The sequence below is a fragment of the Helobdella robusta genome (genome assembly GCF_000326865.2).
Source record: "Helobdella robusta unplaced genomic scaffold HELROscaffold_65, whole genome shotgun sequence".
NCBI classification, from domain to species: Eukaryota; Metazoa; Annelida; class Clitellata; order Rhynchobdellida; family Glossiphoniidae; genus Helobdella; species Helobdella robusta.
In genome coordinates this window covers 62,893-80,392 of record NW_008705364.1, presented here as the reverse complement: position 1 = coordinate 80,392, position 17,500 = coordinate 62,893, and the positions used below count along the sequence as shown (strand labels likewise).

At 34.6% G+C, this 17,500-nt stretch overlaps 3 protein-coding genes across 3 annotated transcripts in view; 1 reads left to right on the top strand and 2 right to left on the bottom strand.

Moving 5' to 3' along the window:
* Positions 1-1,291, bottom strand: part of HELRODRAFT_180797 (hypothetical protein) — a gene marked incomplete at both ends in the record, with an annotated part of 2,002 nt that extends 711 nt beyond the window's left edge. Inside the window, 3 exons of the mRNA XM_009030099.1 lie at positions 42-366; positions 504-685; positions 1,049-1,291. Coding sequence (XP_009028347.1) covers positions 42-366; positions 504-685; positions 1,049-1,291 — 750 coding nt within the window. The remainder of the gene's footprint in view (positions 1-41; positions 367-503; positions 686-1,048) is intronic.
* Positions 1,292-1,962: 671 nt separating this feature from the next.
* HELRODRAFT_180796 (hypothetical protein) lies at positions 1,963-4,912 on the bottom strand (the record flags this gene model as incomplete). Its single annotated transcript, XM_009030098.1, has 4 exons — positions 1,963-4,014; positions 4,348-4,450; positions 4,559-4,755; positions 4,877-4,912. The coding sequence occupies 4 exons, from the start codon at positions 4,910-4,912 to the stop codon at positions 1,963-1,965; spliced, it is 2,388 nt and encodes a 795-aa protein (XP_009028346.1).
* A 1,046-nt stretch (positions 4,913-5,958) lies between these two features.
* The window catches only part of HELRODRAFT_194028 (hypothetical protein), a gene marked incomplete at its 5' end in the record, with an annotated part of 12,630 nt that continues 1,088 nt past the window's right edge, over positions 5,959-17,500 (top strand). Inside the window, 31 exons of the mRNA XM_009030097.1 lie at positions 5,959-6,001; positions 6,456-6,553; positions 6,992-7,039; positions 7,251-7,310; positions 8,018-8,202; positions 8,940-9,072; positions 9,356-9,429; positions 9,522-9,597; positions 9,844-9,932; positions 10,040-10,134; positions 10,428-10,618; positions 10,723-10,800; positions 10,952-11,160; positions 11,251-11,408; positions 11,505-11,604; positions 11,692-11,746; positions 12,023-12,126; positions 12,458-12,595; positions 12,809-12,902; positions 13,011-13,112; positions 13,222-13,365; positions 13,683-13,784; positions 14,011-14,073; positions 14,288-14,473; positions 14,665-14,841; positions 14,938-15,001; positions 15,121-15,346; positions 15,458-16,064; positions 16,260-16,302; positions 16,378-16,566; positions 16,734-17,036. Coding sequence (XP_009028345.1) covers positions 5,959-6,001; positions 6,456-6,553; positions 6,992-7,039; positions 7,251-7,310; positions 8,018-8,202; positions 8,940-9,072; positions 9,356-9,429; positions 9,522-9,597; positions 9,844-9,932; positions 10,040-10,134; positions 10,428-10,618; positions 10,723-10,800; positions 10,952-11,160; positions 11,251-11,408; positions 11,505-11,604; positions 11,692-11,746; positions 12,023-12,126; positions 12,458-12,595; positions 12,809-12,902; positions 13,011-13,112; positions 13,222-13,365; positions 13,683-13,784; positions 14,011-14,073; positions 14,288-14,473; positions 14,665-14,841; positions 14,938-15,001; positions 15,121-15,346; positions 15,458-16,064; positions 16,260-16,302; positions 16,378-16,566; positions 16,734-16,828 — 4,026 coding nt within the window. The 3' untranslated portion in view covers positions 16,829-17,036. The remainder of the gene's footprint in view (positions 6,002-6,455; positions 6,554-6,991; positions 7,040-7,250; positions 7,311-8,017; positions 8,203-8,939; positions 9,073-9,355; positions 9,430-9,521; positions 9,598-9,843; positions 9,933-10,039; positions 10,135-10,427; positions 10,619-10,722; positions 10,801-10,951; positions 11,161-11,250; positions 11,409-11,504; positions 11,605-11,691; positions 11,747-12,022; positions 12,127-12,457; positions 12,596-12,808; positions 12,903-13,010; positions 13,113-13,221; positions 13,366-13,682; positions 13,785-14,010; positions 14,074-14,287; positions 14,474-14,664; positions 14,842-14,937; positions 15,002-15,120; positions 15,347-15,457; positions 16,065-16,259; positions 16,303-16,377; positions 16,567-16,733; positions 17,037-17,500) is intronic.

Below are 17,500 nucleotides of genomic sequence, written 5' to 3'. Positions count from 1 at the left end.
TCATTATTATTATTATTATTATTAACGTCATCTTCACAGACCTTTCTATCAGCAGATAGGCAATCCTCATTTTGATCATCCTCATTATCATCACCAACATTTTCATAATTACAGAAAGTGGCAATATCACTATCATCACCAGCAACCGGACTACTACTACTATTACCGCTTCTATTACCAAAGATAATGTAAACATTGTTTTTGTTTTGGATTTTACACCATATCAATGAGTGGGCGACAATGAGGATGATGGCAGGAATATAATATTCTATGCAATTTTGTAGAGTGAAGCATAGATCCATTGAAAGCAACGAGTTAGGAACGGTTTCGCAATAAGTTAGGCAAGTTTCTCGCCTGTACCTGACTCTGAAAATGATGACGATGATGATGACGTATGGGTTATGAAGATGGCGATAATGATGATGATCTTGATGATGATGACGACGAGGTTGTTGTTTAAATCCTTGTGTAATTAGAAAAAAAATTGCAAAAATTAATCTAACGTTCTCATAAAAAAATATGGAAAGCCAAATAAGACGGCCAGACACCAGGGCAACACAAACAGCAGCACAACACCTTTTTTATCCGGTTTACTTTTAATCGTTTTTGAATTTCTAGTAACGGTCCAAAGTTTGTAACAACTCAAGGTCACTATGGTGAATGAAATTGCCATCGTTGTAGATCTCTTTTGTTGGGAAATGAATGAATGAGTGAATGAATGAATGAATGAATGAGTTAATGAATGAGTGAATGAATGAATGAGTGAATGGATGGATATGTGAGTGAATTAATGAATGAATGAAGGGAATTTTTCAAATGAATGATCGAATGAATTGTTGATTTAATTAATACAGATTTTCAAACATATAAGCGCTTCTTAACCGAAAAAATAATTAAAATTAATAAATCAAACAACTCAAAAATGCCCAACCTGAAAAAAATGGCCGGTCTTACAACGGATCCAGACGCTGCAGAAATCAAACCTGTCAACTAAAACCACACGAAAGAGAAATACCGTCAAAATAGTGAAAAAAATTCCCGCTAAAACCTGACCACCAATCAAAAAATCAACCACTGTTTTTTTAGTCAAGTAGATGACATATAATAAAGACAAATTTCCAAATATGGAGATGATAGATAAGGTGATATAGACGATTAGGAAGAGTTTTTTGGGAGTTGGATTGTAGTAGAAATTGTCAAGATAATCCGTTTCGTAGTTTGAGTTGGATAAATTGCAGCGATTAACAGATTTGGGGTTCAGGATGTCGTAGTCAAAGTTAACCGAATCCATTTTTCATGTATCAAATGTTTTATATATTAATATTTATACCTAAATTGCGATGTTCTTTAGTAGGTTGAAAATATTTAGCATTTAAATGTTCAAATGATAAACTGTTCTCAGTTATTATTAGTTAGTTATTATTAACAACAATTACTAAAAAACCAAAAAAATTTTTCATGAGTTTAAAAATAAATTCGGATTTTTTTCATATTCCCATTAAATTTAAGTTTGCAGTTTAACGTTTAGCGTACAACTCTTTATCTTATTTTAGGTTTTGAAAGAAATACACACACGCATATATATATATACAAACACACAAACACACACACACAAACCAATTATTTACAGTAATAAAAAAAATATGTTTAAGTTCAAATTCAGTATGCGCGTTTGAAGGAATGTTAAAGTGATGATGATGATCTGATGACGTTGATAATGATGGTGATGATAATTTAATAGTTTAAGAAAAAACTGGGTATTACTGCTTATTCGAAATTGAACTAGACGAAGTAAAATGTTATTCCGCTCTGTTTTGCTGCAATGTTTACGCTAATAAACTACTATTCGCAATTGATGTCTTTATCACTCTGTATTATCATCTTCATCTTCTTCATCACGTCATCATCAACGTCATCGTCAGCATCTTAGTAGGACTGACCAAGATAGCAATATCAGATCGGTTACTCGGGCAGAAGACCGGCGGAATGATGCAAGTACTTCAGCACTTTATCGCACAGTACTTTTTCAAGTTCCTTTTTCACATCATCAATATTTTCTCCTGAATTTTGTGACACTTTTGAGAAATTATTTTCAAGAATTTTTTCAGTATTTTGATTGTTTTTAGCGTTGCCAGTGTGGTTATACGAGCTACTGTTGTAATAATAACTCCACTTTAAAGGGTGAAAATACATCAGATCGAATAATTTTGATTTTGTGATGTGTAGCCATGGCTTTCCGTGAGTCTCTACATCCCAAATTTGCAGACCTTTTAACGGCACCATGTTCTCAAAACTGTTCAAGCATCTCAACGCGTTAGGAATAGCAATCTCGAGGAATAATCTTTTCTTTAGGAAGTAATCGCCGATTTCGACAAATGAATTTGCAAGAAATCTAGGAACGTAATAAATATCGGAGTATCCGCCTAACAGTCGATTCTCACCGTCACTTTCAAATCGAATGTACTTGGCACAGGCTCGCAGTGTTTCCGATTTTTCTTTCGGTAACGATTTGAGAACATCCAATCCTTCTTTCTGGTAGATTTCCCACCAAGTCCAACGGTTGAAGAAATCGCAGATCCCTAATCTGCACTCTTTCAAATTTTCCAAATCCCCAATCCTGATTTCTTTCTCCGGCAAGAACCAGATGTAATCCGGATTCAGATTGACTATTTGATGCTGCAGTAACAACATGTCGTCTGATATCGTCAGGTAGCCTTCAATGGACCTATGTTGCAATTTCATTACTTTCAAAGTGCAATGGTAGTTTAAGGCACCTTTCACTTCTTTTTCTGGTTGTATATCGAACGTTAGAAAGGAAAGGTTGTATTCGAGTAGTTTTCGGTACTTTTTAAGATCGATTCGTTTCGGTCCGCAATAAAAAATTTTCGGGTACAGCGGTCGGTAGATTAATTCTAAAATCGGTATAACCTCGTAAAATGGATTGTTAAAAACGATTATTAGCACGATATTTCTCTTTCGATTCAACGTGTTTTTGAAATTTATCATAGCTCTTGTATCGTCATGCAGACACATTTCTTTATACACTCTCTGATTAATTTCAGAATTTTTTGATTTCGTCTTAACAACTGCTGTAGAATCTGATGTAGAGTCTGAGTGGCTTCTAACTTCACTCAACGTATTCAACGTTATGTAGGAGCAAATCTTGTTTTGAAATCTGCTGTTTTTGCCGAATTTCAGTTCAGGAAAGCCGACACTTTTAAGCATCTTCAGCCAGATTTTAAAACTTTCCATCTCATCTTTATCTATAAATTTCTGCAGAGCTCTGATGAAGCATCGCGTATAGTTCGATTCAACTCTCAAACATTCTCTGAAGTTGTTTTTTTCTCTTTGGCACTCACTAATCATCTTCTTCTCTTTATTATCATTATTATTATTACTATTATTATTATCATCGTCACCATTATCATCTTCAATTATTTCTTTGTAAACCTCGAAAAAGCTTCCAGAGATTCTAATAAAATACTGAAACAAACAGTTGAAACGAGCGTCTGTCTTAACGAGGTACTCTAGCGGCAAATACACAAAGGCGTTATAACTGAAAGTTAAAATGCTATCCTCATCAACTGGTACACTTTCTGTGGATATAGAGTTAAATTTATCCAGTAAGCACGAACAGCGGGCTTGTTTGGTGTTTGAGATGAATAACGATGGTGACTGGTTGTAATTCTCACACAGTTTCACCTTGCTGCATGGTGTATAACTTTGCGCATACAGGGATGGAAAGATCTCCATTTTTTTCTCCTCATCATCATCGTCGTCGTCATCTTCTTTTTTACTATTACCATCATTTTTTCTGAGGTCATCAGCGTCAGAAACGGTAGCGGAAATAGTGCCAATGACGTCATCATGTACGTCATCGCCGTCGTTGTAATTAGGTTTTTCGGTATGAAAGATGTAAGATTTTGAGGTTTCTTTGAAGTCGATGATGATGCCGACACGTTCCAACTCAACGGGAGATGTGTAAGCGTTCGATTTTATGTATTTGGCGCCGTTCTAACAGAAAGTGTAATTTAAAGAATAATTAAATTTATTAAAAAATCAAATAATTCGATAATTAATTAATTAAATAATAAAAGTTAGTTTTATGTACGTGTGTGTATGTGTGTGTGATCTGTGTGTGTGTATGTGTCTGGTCTGTGTGTGTGTGTTTGTGGTCAGTGTTGAGCGTGTGTATATACCTATATAATTCTTTTTCTAAGCATATAATTCTTTTTCGATTTACAGCAAATAATAAAATAACTACAAATGAGAAATAAAAATCAAAAAAATGATATTATAGATACTAAAAATTGATAATAAAAATGAAAAATGTGAAATATGGCCCACTTGAATAGCGAACAAGAAGGAATTTTGTAGTAGAGAGAGATGTTTATCATACTTGAACGGCTCGAGGTCTGATGCATTCCATATGACGAAACAATTTAGCCCGCTGGTTTCCAATGAATAATTATTAATAATCAATTAAAATAATTATTGTCATAATTATTAATGTAACAAATTAAACATTTAAACAAAAGATAAGTTAAACAAGACAAACCCCTCTTCTCTCGCAAAAGGAAACTCCATGGTGTGGATGATGCATGCCAAAGTCCAAGGCCTTTCATTATTCTTACACTTGGCTAAGCAGTGGAAGTAGCTGATCTCCTCAGTGATCAGCCATTTCGTCGGGTATTTTGGGGTATTTTCAACGGTACTGTTTGAGATTTCCTCATCAGATTTGGCGTTTTTGTCATCCTGTTTGATTTATTCATCGATAGGTCTGACGTAATAAGTCTTCGTAATTTAAAAAAAATTTATTAACGTTATTCAGTAAACTTATTTTAGAAGGCATACACGCTCAAACACAAACACACACCACACGCACACACACACACACACACACTCCACACATTGTAGATACATTCATCCCATTGTATTCTGCATATCGTGTGTTAATAAGCAGGATCTCTGTGCGTTCAAACTCGATCACTGTTACATTAGAGCCAGGCTCGTTAACTACTACACAATTTGGCAGCTACACTTTTAAATATTTTCAATTGATATTTGAAAAAATTTATCAGTGATCAATAACTCATTCTAATGTGTATGTACATATATTTGTTTACAACCTCAAAGTGCTGAATAATCTTAAAGACTGTTATCACCACACAGAACGCAAAAATAAACTTTTTTATTGATTTAACTTTGCGATAAGGAAAATATATCATTATTCATTTATTAATTAAATAATTAAATTGTAAAGTAATTTATTTAATCATTTATTTATTTATTAAGGCATTTATTTACTTATTATATATTTATTTTTATAAAAAATGTTCAAACAATGATCTGTTTACGTTTCTACTCCAATACAGGTAACACAGGTACGAAAAAGGTAGACTTAGTTTATTATCGCCGGGTTTTTCCAGCTTTCTAATTCATCGATTGTTAACAATTTATGAATTTTTAGAAGTGGAGTTTGTGAAATTAGTAAAAAATCTATGAAAATAAAGTTAATTTTATATCTTTTTGGTTTAATAAGTGCTTGAAATATTGATTTGAAACCGTTTTAAATGATTTTTATCTCGTAAACAATACTAAATTTAATTGATTAAAAAATAGCTTTATATGATGCAATTAAAAACGTTTAAACTAAATTTGTTCATTTAAAAATAATTACTATTAATCATCTTTTAAAATAATGAAACTGTTGAAGAAGTTAATCTGTTCAACTACTGACACCTATACTTTAAATTAAAATAAAACTTAAATTCACTTTTAAATGGGTTCAAATTTGAACACCTTTTAAACCTCATCACAGCACTAATTACTACACCGCACCGAGACGGATGTTAATAATTAGTAAAATTTCTCACTCGGATTTTGAATTTTAGTGAATTTAAAAGAAAATTCCGATAAAAATATCATTTATTCATTCGTATTTGTTGAAATTTTAAGATGTCACTGGAAATTTTGTCAGCACAGACACAAAGTTTCAAAGGTAAGGTTGTTGCATGCTTGGCATTTGCATGGGAGGGAATCCACTTATTTCTCGTTCTAAAATTTTTGTTTGCATGCGATAAAATTAAAAAAATAATATTAATTTAATTGTTGTTAAATATTTGTTGAAAATATTACAAAATATACACCTTAGATGAAGAAAAATCGTGTATTTGAATGTTCATTTAGTAGAATTAAAGTAACTTTTGAGTTTGGTGATGTTTTTTGTTGTAGAAATTCATTTTTGTGGTTGTTTGGCAAGAAAATTTAAAAATTGGTAATATTCCCAATTAGTTTTCAAATAGTTTAAAGATTGCTCAACACAACTAGATTAATCTTTTGATATTAGAAGTTAGTTTTTCAAGAAAAAAACTCTTTTTTTCAACATTTTTTATAAAAAATTTAAAGAATTAAAATTCCAAATTAGTTTTAATAAAATATCAATACAACTACAGACTCAGCCATTGAGCTGATTGGCAACAAATACAAGAATGTTCATGTACAGTCTGTTAATTTTGAAGTTAAACAAGACAAATATGAAGCAAAAATAGCTGTAAGCAACTTTATGACAAAATATTCTCAAAATACTTACATTTTAATTTAATTATTATTATTATATTTTCAATATTATTCAGTTCTTCAGATCTATCTATTGGTCTATAGGTCTATCTGTCTTTCTATCTATCTGTCTATTTGTCTATCCGCCTATCCATCTTTATCCATCTTTCCATCTTTAAGCTTTTTAAAAAATATCAACAACAAAAACATATGAATCAGTCAAACATCACATCCAACATATGATAGCATGTGATAGGCAGGGATTTTTCTGCATTCAAACCTGACAGCTGCAACACCAGTGCCACCCATTACACCATTCTGATGAAAAATTTTTAAGATATCTTTTTAATTCATTTTTATGAAGAATTAGAACAAGATGAAAGAAGTTTTTTTTCTAATAAAAATGAAACTCAATTATTTTAAACACTGACAGATTATCACAGATTTGAGGCTAATTATAGCAAAGCACAAACCTTTAAAGGTATTTCGTCATCATCATCTTCTTTATCATCATCATCATAAACAACGAGTTTGCTGATTTTAAATATCAATCTATTTTAGTTTAAACAATGAATAAATGAATCAAATAATCAATCAATCAATCAGTCATTTATTTATTCATTTGATCAATCAATCGATCAATAAATTTTTCTATATATCTATCTATCTATTAATCTATCAATTATTTGAAGATTGAATCAAGCATTCACTATGGAGACATAGTGTGTGTCAAATGCCAGGACACAAATATGGTATGTTTGTTTGAATGTTTGTCTGTCTGTCTGTCTGTCTTGTCTGTCTTGTCTGTCTGTCCTCTGACTGATTGTCTGTTTGTTTGTTCTTGGCACTTTCGTTTATTTGTCTTTCAAGGTGATAAATAATGCTGCACCCAGTTTTTACTTGATACACATGCGCGCACACACATACACGCATATACATATACTTATACACAGACATACATACATACATACATACATACATACATGCATACATACATACATACATACATACATACATACATACATACATACATACATACATACATACATACATACATACATACATACATACATACATACATGCATGCATGCATGCATGCATACATACATACATACATACATACATACATACATACATGCATGCATACATACATACATACATACATACATACATACATACATAGTATAGATAGCTACATACAATTAGATAGCTTAAGTACTAAGTCATTTGTGATCATTTAATTATGAAGAAGAAGAAGATGATGATGGTGATGATTGTGATGGTTATTACGATGATGATGATGATGATTACGATGACGACAACTTAACATCTTACATGACGCAATGTAATGTTATACGATGTAATAACATAATGTAACTCACTATATCTAATTCTTAATACAAAATAATACCTCGAATATATATACAACAGTATTACGATACTCAACTTTGAATACCAGGTATCTTTAGTATACGAACCGTGGAGTAGTAGTAGTAGTACTAGTGGTGGTGGTGGTGGTAGCGCGCCTGGCAGCGCCACAAAGCAAGTGAAGCTAGCAGCTGCGAGTTACGATGACGATTTGTCAATGTTCTTGAGAACTTTCTTTGAGTTTATCACCATCGTACATCATTATTATCCAATCAGGTGTTTGTATGTCTGTTTGTCTGTCTGTTTGTTTGTTTGTGTGTTTGTTTGTGTGTGTGTGCGTTTGTGTGTTGTGGGTTACTTAGTCAATCAATCAATCAATCAATCAATCAATCAATCAATCAATCAATCAATCAATCAATCACTTGTTGAAAGCAATCAATCAATCAATTTGACAAGTTAAGAAATTTATGAAGAGTATAATATACCAACCAATCAATTAGTCAATCAATCATTATATCAATTATTTAATATATCAATCAATCAATCAACCAATCAACCAACCAACCAACCAATCAATCAATCAACCAACCAATCAACCAACCAATCAATCAATCAATCAACCAATCAACCAATCAACCAACCAACCAATCAACCAACCAATCAATCAACCAATCAATCAACCAATCAACCAATCAACCAACTAATCAATCAATCAACCAACCAACCAACCAACCAACCAATCAATCAACCAATCAACCAATCAACCAACCAATCAATCAATCAACCAACCAATCAACCAACCAACCAACCAACCAACCAATCAATCAATCAACCAACCAATCAATCAATCAACCAACCAATCAACCAACCAACCAACCAATCAACCAACCAATCAACCAATCAATCAACCAACCAATCAACCAACCAATCAACCAACCAATCGACCAACCAAATCCTCACACCACATAAACCAGCAAAAAGCTACCGAAACTCGAGATATCCGACCACATTAGGAAGACTTTTTCGCATCGAGTCGGTTTCCCGGACCAACACGCCTACCTACTGTCGCCGTGTGGTAACTTCACCAACGTCTACCGGTCGAAATGTGACCAGTCGGATGCCATCTATCACGAAGATGTTGCGTGGGTCTGTTGTCGTTGTGGTGGTTTTGGAGGTTTTGTTGTTGTGGTGGTTTTGAAGGTTTTGTGATTGTGGTGGTTTTTGAGATTTTGTCGTTGTGGTGGTTTTTGAGGTATTGTGGTGGTTTTGAGATTTTGTCGTTGTGGTGGTTTTTGAGATTTTGTCGTTGTGGTGGATTTGGAGGTTTTTTTTCTCTGTAGAGTAGTCTATTTTTTAATGATGAAAATAATAACAACAACAACAACAACAATAATAATAATAATGGTAATAATAATAATAACGACTCTAGGACATAAATACCTTGTACAATTCAGCTGACAACGCCGAATTCATCCTGTCCGATTTTGAGAACATCCCACAGAAGTAATTTTATTATTATTATTGTAACAACAACAACAATAATAATTAAAAATATTATTATTATTATTGTTGTTGTTGTTGTTATTATTTTGTAGGCAGATGATTCCGTTACTGGCAGCCCTAGAGCACAATTTTTATTTCAAAACGTTCAATCTATCCAACGTGAAATTGGTCAGTGAATTTGAAGGTGTGGTGAATGATTGACTGAATGGGAAAAGGTTCATTCGTTCATTCATTCATTCATTCATTCGTTCGTTCGTTCGTTCGTTCATGCATTCATTCATTCATTCGTTCGTTCGTTCGTTCGTTCATTCGTTCGTTCGTTCGTTCATACATTCATTCATTCATTCATTCATTCATTTATTCATTCATTTATTTATTCATCCTTCATACATACACACACACACAAACACACAGACAAACGACCATTGCAACGAGTTACTCAAAGTTTTAAAAAGTAACATAACTGTACAGAGTCTTAACATTAGTAACACAGGCGTTAAAAGGTACAAATAATAATAATAAAATATATCATTATTATTATTATTATTATTATTCCCCCACCTGCCTTATTATTATTGTTATTATTATTCCCCCACCTGCCAAAAATTAGTGATTACGTGACGAAGTTGTTTCCAACTCTGCACCATCCACATCCCTTGTGCATCAAACATCTGGACCTTTCAAATAACCTCTTAGAAGACAAAGGTTGGATGAATGAGTGAATGAATGAGTGAGTGAGTGAATGAATGAATGAATGAATGAATGAATGAATGAATGAAGGAATGAATGAATGAATGAATGAATGAATGAATGAAGGAATGAATGAAGGAGTGAATGAATGAATGAATGAATGAATGAATGAATGAATGAATGAATGAAGGAACGAATGAATGAAGGAGTGAATGAATGATTGACTATTGAATAAATAATTTGTAAATAAAACATTCGCATTTACATTAAAAACCAGACCATCTTCGAAAAAAAAATCCTTACAACAGGCTTAACATCATTATGCACCTTCCTATCGACACACAACACTGAACTGGTGACCTTGAACTTAGCTTCGACGTCCTTGACCTACAAAGGTATCAACCAATTGGGCGAGAGTTTATGTTGCCAGCCGTGTTACAAGCAGACGCTGAGTAAGCTGGATCTTTCGGGCAATTTGTTGAAGGGTGATGATATTAGTGTTAGTTTTTTTTGTACCTACATACAAGACTTACAAACAAACATACATACATACATACAAACAAGCATACAAACAAACAAACAGACAAACAAACATACAAACAGCTGATGCATAAATTCTTAGCGGAGCAAAACAGATTACGGCATATAAACATCTCAGGCACAGATTGGCCTCTAGATACAGTAAGTCATACAATTTACAATTTTTTTATATCATCATCATCACTATCATCATCATCACTATCATCATCACTATCATCATCACTATCATCATCATCATCACCTTCTCTATTATCACCATCATCATCATCACTATCATCATCATCATCGCCAGTTTTTCTCAGCTGCTGCACGTGGTTGCACGCAGTACCTCCAAACGCTGAACGTATCAAACTGTGCAATAAGCAGAAAGCAGGCGGCCCTCAAAGATGGTCATCTCGCTGACAGTGGCCTCCTGCTGTCCTGGAAACAGTTTTTCACTTCCGTTTCCGGTTTAAGTTCGGTGGATTTTAGCAACGTTAAGATGAACGCCGAAGCTGTCAAGTTAGTTTGTTTGTGGATGACGTGTCATGTGACGTCATTGTTGTTGTTGGTGATGAAAACAAATATGATTACTTGTGATACTTCTCAAAGGTGTATTCTAGACGGTTTGCAAAATAACACGGTACTCAGCGATATAAAACTCATTCTGATTGGCTGTCAGCTTGGCCAATCACAGCCTTCGATCCAAATTTTCACTTCTAGAATTTCGACCATGAAGAATGTTACTAGCCTGGATATAAGTGATAACGGTCATTTTTTACTTTTCGTATTTTTATTAACGATAATAATAATAAAAAAAACAAAAGTTTTAATAATAATAATAATAATAATAATAATTACAATAGGTTTGGACCAGCTGTTAATAAACATAGTCGAAGAGTTAACTATTAACAAATCAATCAAGCAGTTATTCATTGGTAGTAATGTTATAACAACTAAACCGAGGTTATTATTATTATTATTTATTATTATTATTTATTATTTTATTTAGTTATTTATTTATTCAATAAAGTTTGAAATTTTTACAAACAGATGGGTTCATAAGTTGATGGAGAAGCTAGTAACAATGCTACAAGATGATAGAAATGTATGTGTGTGTGTATGTGTTTATGTGCGTTTATGTGTGTATATATGTTGTTTGTTTGTATGTATGTATAGTGTATATGTATGTTTGTCGATATGCACAAACATACATTCATTCATTCAAGAAGGGAGAGGAAGTATTTATGTTTGTATGTTTGTTTGTGTGTATGTGTGTGTGTTTGTTTGTGTATCTGTGTGTTTGTTTGTATGTGTGTTTGTATGTGTGTATGTTTGTTTGTATGTGCATGTGTAAATAATGAAAATTTTCGCACACGCCCAGCGAATAGAAACGATATCCCTTAAGAACATGAAAATAAAGTCCGACCTGACGATATTATTTGACGCCCTGGCCGCCAACGATAAACTTACGTCGCTAGACGTCAGGTAATTATCATTATTCTTCTTCTTCCTTCTCTTCTTCTTTTTTCCCTCCTCCTCTTCTTCCTCCTCCTTCTCCTTCTTCCTTTTCTTCTTCTTTCTCTTCTTTTTCTTCTTCCTCTTCTTCTTCTTCTTCTCTTTCTTCTTCTTCTCTTTCTTCTTCTTTTTCTTCTTTTTCTTCTTCTTCTTCTTCTTCTTCTTCTTCTTCTTCTTCTTCTTCATCTTCTTCTTCCTCTTTTTATTCTTCTTCTTCCTCATCTTCTTCTTCATCTTCTTCTTTTTATTATTTATTATTATTTATTAATATTGTTTATTATTATTATTACTCCCTGCCCAGCGAAAATGGCATGGGCGATGCAGGGGCGCGCATATTGTCGAAGGCCTTGATGTTGAACAGATCGATGTTGACGCTGGCGTTGGATGGCAGTCAGCTGACGCACGTTGGCTTCGAAGCTGTGGCCAGTGCGTTCGAGAGGTTACGATAATGATGTTGTTCTCATTCGTTCGTTCGTTCGTTTGTTTATTTTTTCGTTCGTTCGTTTGTTTATTCTTTCGTTCGTTCGTTCGTTCATTCGATCAATTAATTGATAGATTATTAAGAGGTTGTTGCTGTTGTTCATTTGATCATTTTTTCTTTAATTCAATCATTTATTCATCCATCTTTTCATTCGTTCGTTCGTTCGTTTAGGAACACGACCTTGCGGGAACTACCAATACCGTTAAATGATGTTTTGAGCGCTTGCAAAATCAATCAACAAGCTACTGACGCCGCCATAAAGAAGGTGAATGAATGAATGAATGAACGAACGAACGAACGAACGAATGAATGAATAAATGAATTTAATAATTAATTAATTAATTAATAAGTTAGTTTATGAATAACGTTTTAGATCGAGTCGAGCCTAAGAAGGAACCAAACAATCCTTCATTTTGAAGACTACAGACCTACTCTGAGATTTGAACAGTGGATGTCTAACACATTCGATCAGGAGGTTGCACACACACACACATTCACACACACACATTCACACACACACACTCACACAGACACACATATTCACACACACACGCACACACATATTCACACGCACACACACACAGTTACTTACATCAGGAATTCGGGAACTTTCTGAATTACTGACAGTATTCAGCAATACTCTGGGCTACAGATCTTGTAATAAATTACTCGAGCGTGCCATTGAAAATTGTAGGCAGGTTCTACTGGACTCTGTTGCCATCAAAAAAGTTGGGAATTATTTTTATTTCTTTGGTTTTCCATCCATCACTCACTCACTCACTCACCCACTCACTCACTCACTCACTCACTCACTCACTCACTCACTCACTCACTCACTCACTCACTCACTCACTCACTCACTCTCTCACTCTCTCACTCACTCAATCACTCACTCACTCACTCACTCAGTCGTCCTCGTCAAAATTGATCATCATCATTGTTGTTATTATTACTGTTACTGTTTACTATTATTACGCAGTTTTAATAATTAATAATAGTAATAATAATAATAAAATTTCATAATTTTGTTACTGTTGTTGTTTAGTTCTTTGAGAGCACGTACCAGCATGTAAAATCGATGAAAGACTGTATGGTTGGTTGTGAGGTGGAGAGAGACATTTCAAATAGATACATGCACTTTTTGCAAGTCTGTTGTTCGTTCGTTCGTTCGTTCATTTTTTCGTTCATTCATTCATTTGTTCATTCATTCATTCGTTCGTTCATTCATTCGTTCATTTATTCATTCATTCATTTCTTGATTGATTTATTTATGTACCGATTCAACGGAACTGGCCTTGTTTATTATTATCATCATCATCATCAATTAATAATAATAACCATAATAAAATAATTATAATTATTATTCTTTCTAGGATATGATGGAAGGGTACGGAAAATTTACCTACGATTCATTTGCGTCACTGCTGAAAAACAAGGTGGCTAATTCTTCTCTTTTGCACATTTTTGCTTCAGGAATGTTTCATTCGCTCTTTTTTGTGTCACGTTATTCCTGTCCGGATATCACGCAATCCGGGATTACGTCTAATCCGGAAGTTTGCTCAATTTTGAGTTAGCTAAATCCGTGTAAACATAGATCTGAATTGAAATTATCTAATATTTGTATTTCCTTCCCTCCCGAAAATTGCACAGTTTAAACCGGAAAATTTCCATTTGACGGAAGAGGAGTTTGAGCGGACACGCTGGGACGTGGTGTCGCACATTCGGGACTACGGCTGCTCCCACCTCATGAGGTCCTGCTACGAAAGATTGCAGCTCTTCAGTGTGCAGGTCATGAACTATTCGCTGGAGGCACTGGACCTGGCAGCCGTTAGAGTTGTTAGTGTTTCGTGTTGTTTTTTTGTGGAGGTGATGGTAAATTATACTATTATCACAGTTGGCACTATTTAGTGTTTTTTCTTGGGAGGTGAAAATATAAACGCTTCACGCGCGTACTCATATTTTAATAATAATAATTATTATTATTATTATTAAAATTATAATTATAACACAACTTCAATACCCTACAGAAAATGTTAACAGCAAGAGTAGCCGATCAAATTGCGCGCGAAAACATTCCAAACGAGATGAATGAATTCGTCGGACCAATAGGAAACGAGTATGACGACATAGATGACGTCATCGGTAGCGGCCATCTTGTTTCCGGTGATCAGGCGGCCGGTGGTGGTGATGATGACAATGATGAGGTGATGACAACAATGATGATGATGAGGATGATGGGGATGTCGATGCTGATGATGATGATTGTTATGATTATTTTTATTATTATTATTTTTATTTAGTTTATGCCGCCCAAGAGAATCTCAAGCTCAAAGTGCAAGTCGTCGAGACCGGCCTCTGTTTTAAGTAGTTTTTAATTAACTATAATTTAATAATATTAGTTATTATTATTATTATAATGTTATTATTTTTATTATTATTTGAATTGTGTACTAAAAAACCAAACTTGAAAAACGAAACACTAGAATATTCGGAAGATTTCCAGGGAGCTGCCACCACTCAGGGACCTGTCTCGCCCCCCTTAGATTGTGACGTCAGCAACACTACCAGTCCTCCACTGGTGCATCTATGCAAGGATAGGCCCAAGAGGCCCAAAAGTCGGCCCCCTACTAAGCCCGTCAGGGACTCCGGGGAGGGTAACGATTGGGGTGACATGAGAAGTGGTTACGAGTTGTTGCAGAGTGGTTTGAGGTGGGTGTGTGTGTGTGTTTTGGGGTGGTTTGTCGTTTTGTTTATCGTTTTGTTATTTTCAAACTTTATTTTCCTTCTTTAATAATAACTATCTTGTGCTACACTCAACAGTCTTGGTGTAGAGCCACAACAACAACAACCGCAACAACATCAAACTATCATTCCTTGCTCAACTTCGTCCGCGCCAACAACTCCCAAATCCAAAAAGAGTGACGACAGTTTTTTGTCTTCAAGCATTTCATCGACCGGAATCTACGCCAAAAAACAACAATTGGACGCTGTTTTCAACTCCCCGGCCGCAACAACTTCACCACACCAGGCGACTGCTTGCGACAAATCCGCCACACCCTCCTCATCATCCCTTTCTCCAGTTCCGGCACTCAGGATCAAAAAATTGATGAAATCAGCCGCAAGCAACCCCACCCAGCAACAACAACTTCCTCTAACAGCATCTAGCAACGATCCACAGCTACCACTACCACCAGCAGCAGCTACAGTAGCAGCAGCTCTAGATGACAGCACATCACCAATCAGGAACAAATTTGCCGCCATGACACTCGAAGATCGGGAACCTTCCGTGGTTCAGTCAGCTCCTGCAAAACTTCGCAAGCCCCCCCAAGCCCTGAGGTCCGGTGGGGGTGGTGGTGGGGGCTTGATGCCATCTATGCAAGAGATCCAACAGAAGAGGCTGACTATGAAGCATGTTACTGATGACGAAGTTGGCACTCTTTCTTTCTTTCTTTCTTCCTTTTTTTCTTTCTTTCATTCAGTCATTGTTCATTCGTTCGTTCATTCATTCATTCATTCATTCATTCATTCATTCATTCATTCATTCATTCATTCATTCATTCATTCATTCATTCATTCATTCATTCATTCATTCATTCATTCATTCACTTATTCATTCATCCAGGTTCCCAACATTGTTGTTACAGACAGAAGTAAAAGAGCTTCAGGTTTTAATTATGAAAACAATTCTTCTACGTTCATAATAATGTTATTACTAACATTAATTACAACGACACGAACAGACAGCAACATACTGAGACCAACGCAAGCAGAGTTAAGCAGTGGGAGCGGTGCTGCAGAGGGGGGCTCAGGGACTGCCGAAGGGGGTCTAGGAGGGTCTGAAAGTCAACACAAGGGAGGCTACAAAAGGGGTAAACTCGTACCGCCACCACCACCGAAGCATAAAAGGAATAGCGCGAGTGGTAAATTTGGTGAGTTGGTTTGTTTGTTTGTTTGTTTGTTGGCTGGTTGGTGGATTGGTGTATTAATTGATTGATTGATTAATTAATTAATTGACTGATGGACGTTAATTAATTAATTAATTGGTTGATTATTTGAACTATTAATGTAAATAACTAGCGAAAATTCTTTTTCAGAATCAGCGGAGAGAAGAGATTAGGTGGAGAGCCTATCGCCTCGGGGAAACTAATTTTGTTACACACACTTATAATATATAATAATAATAATTATTAGTATTAGTATTAGTATTATGTTTATATACATGTGTATTTTTATATAATTTTCTATTTATAAGTTCCATTTTTATGAACTCTTAGCAGGATGTCTTCTGTTATATTATATATTTACATTCAATGATGATTGTACTCACAAAAACGTTATTCACACACGCGCACTCGCACACACATAAATACACACACACACACACACACACACACACACATATATATATATATATATATATGTTGGTAATAGACCATAATTTTTACAATATTCTATAAATTCTACCGAATGTTTGTAATATACCAAAGTAATATACCAAAGTAATATACCAGAACAGCAACTACACGCATCTTAAAATTGCAGAAGCAGTCCTAATTGACATCAATAAACCAAAAATAAATATACAACAAAAAATGACAACCTCACTTCCAACCCGGCGCTTAACCAACAACGAAAACAAAGAAGTAATAAAAACTAGCATCGTAAATAGTGACAAAGAAGAATATGATGCTATCGATGAAGAGAAGGAGACCAAAGAAGATGACCAGCCAATTAAGAAACCTGACACCTAATTCGCATCAAAGTTCAATTTTACAACACCAAAGTTAATTTTTACAACGTCAAAGTTCATCTGGACAAAGTCAATATTTCCCTATATATACAGCAAGGAGCACTGATGATGAT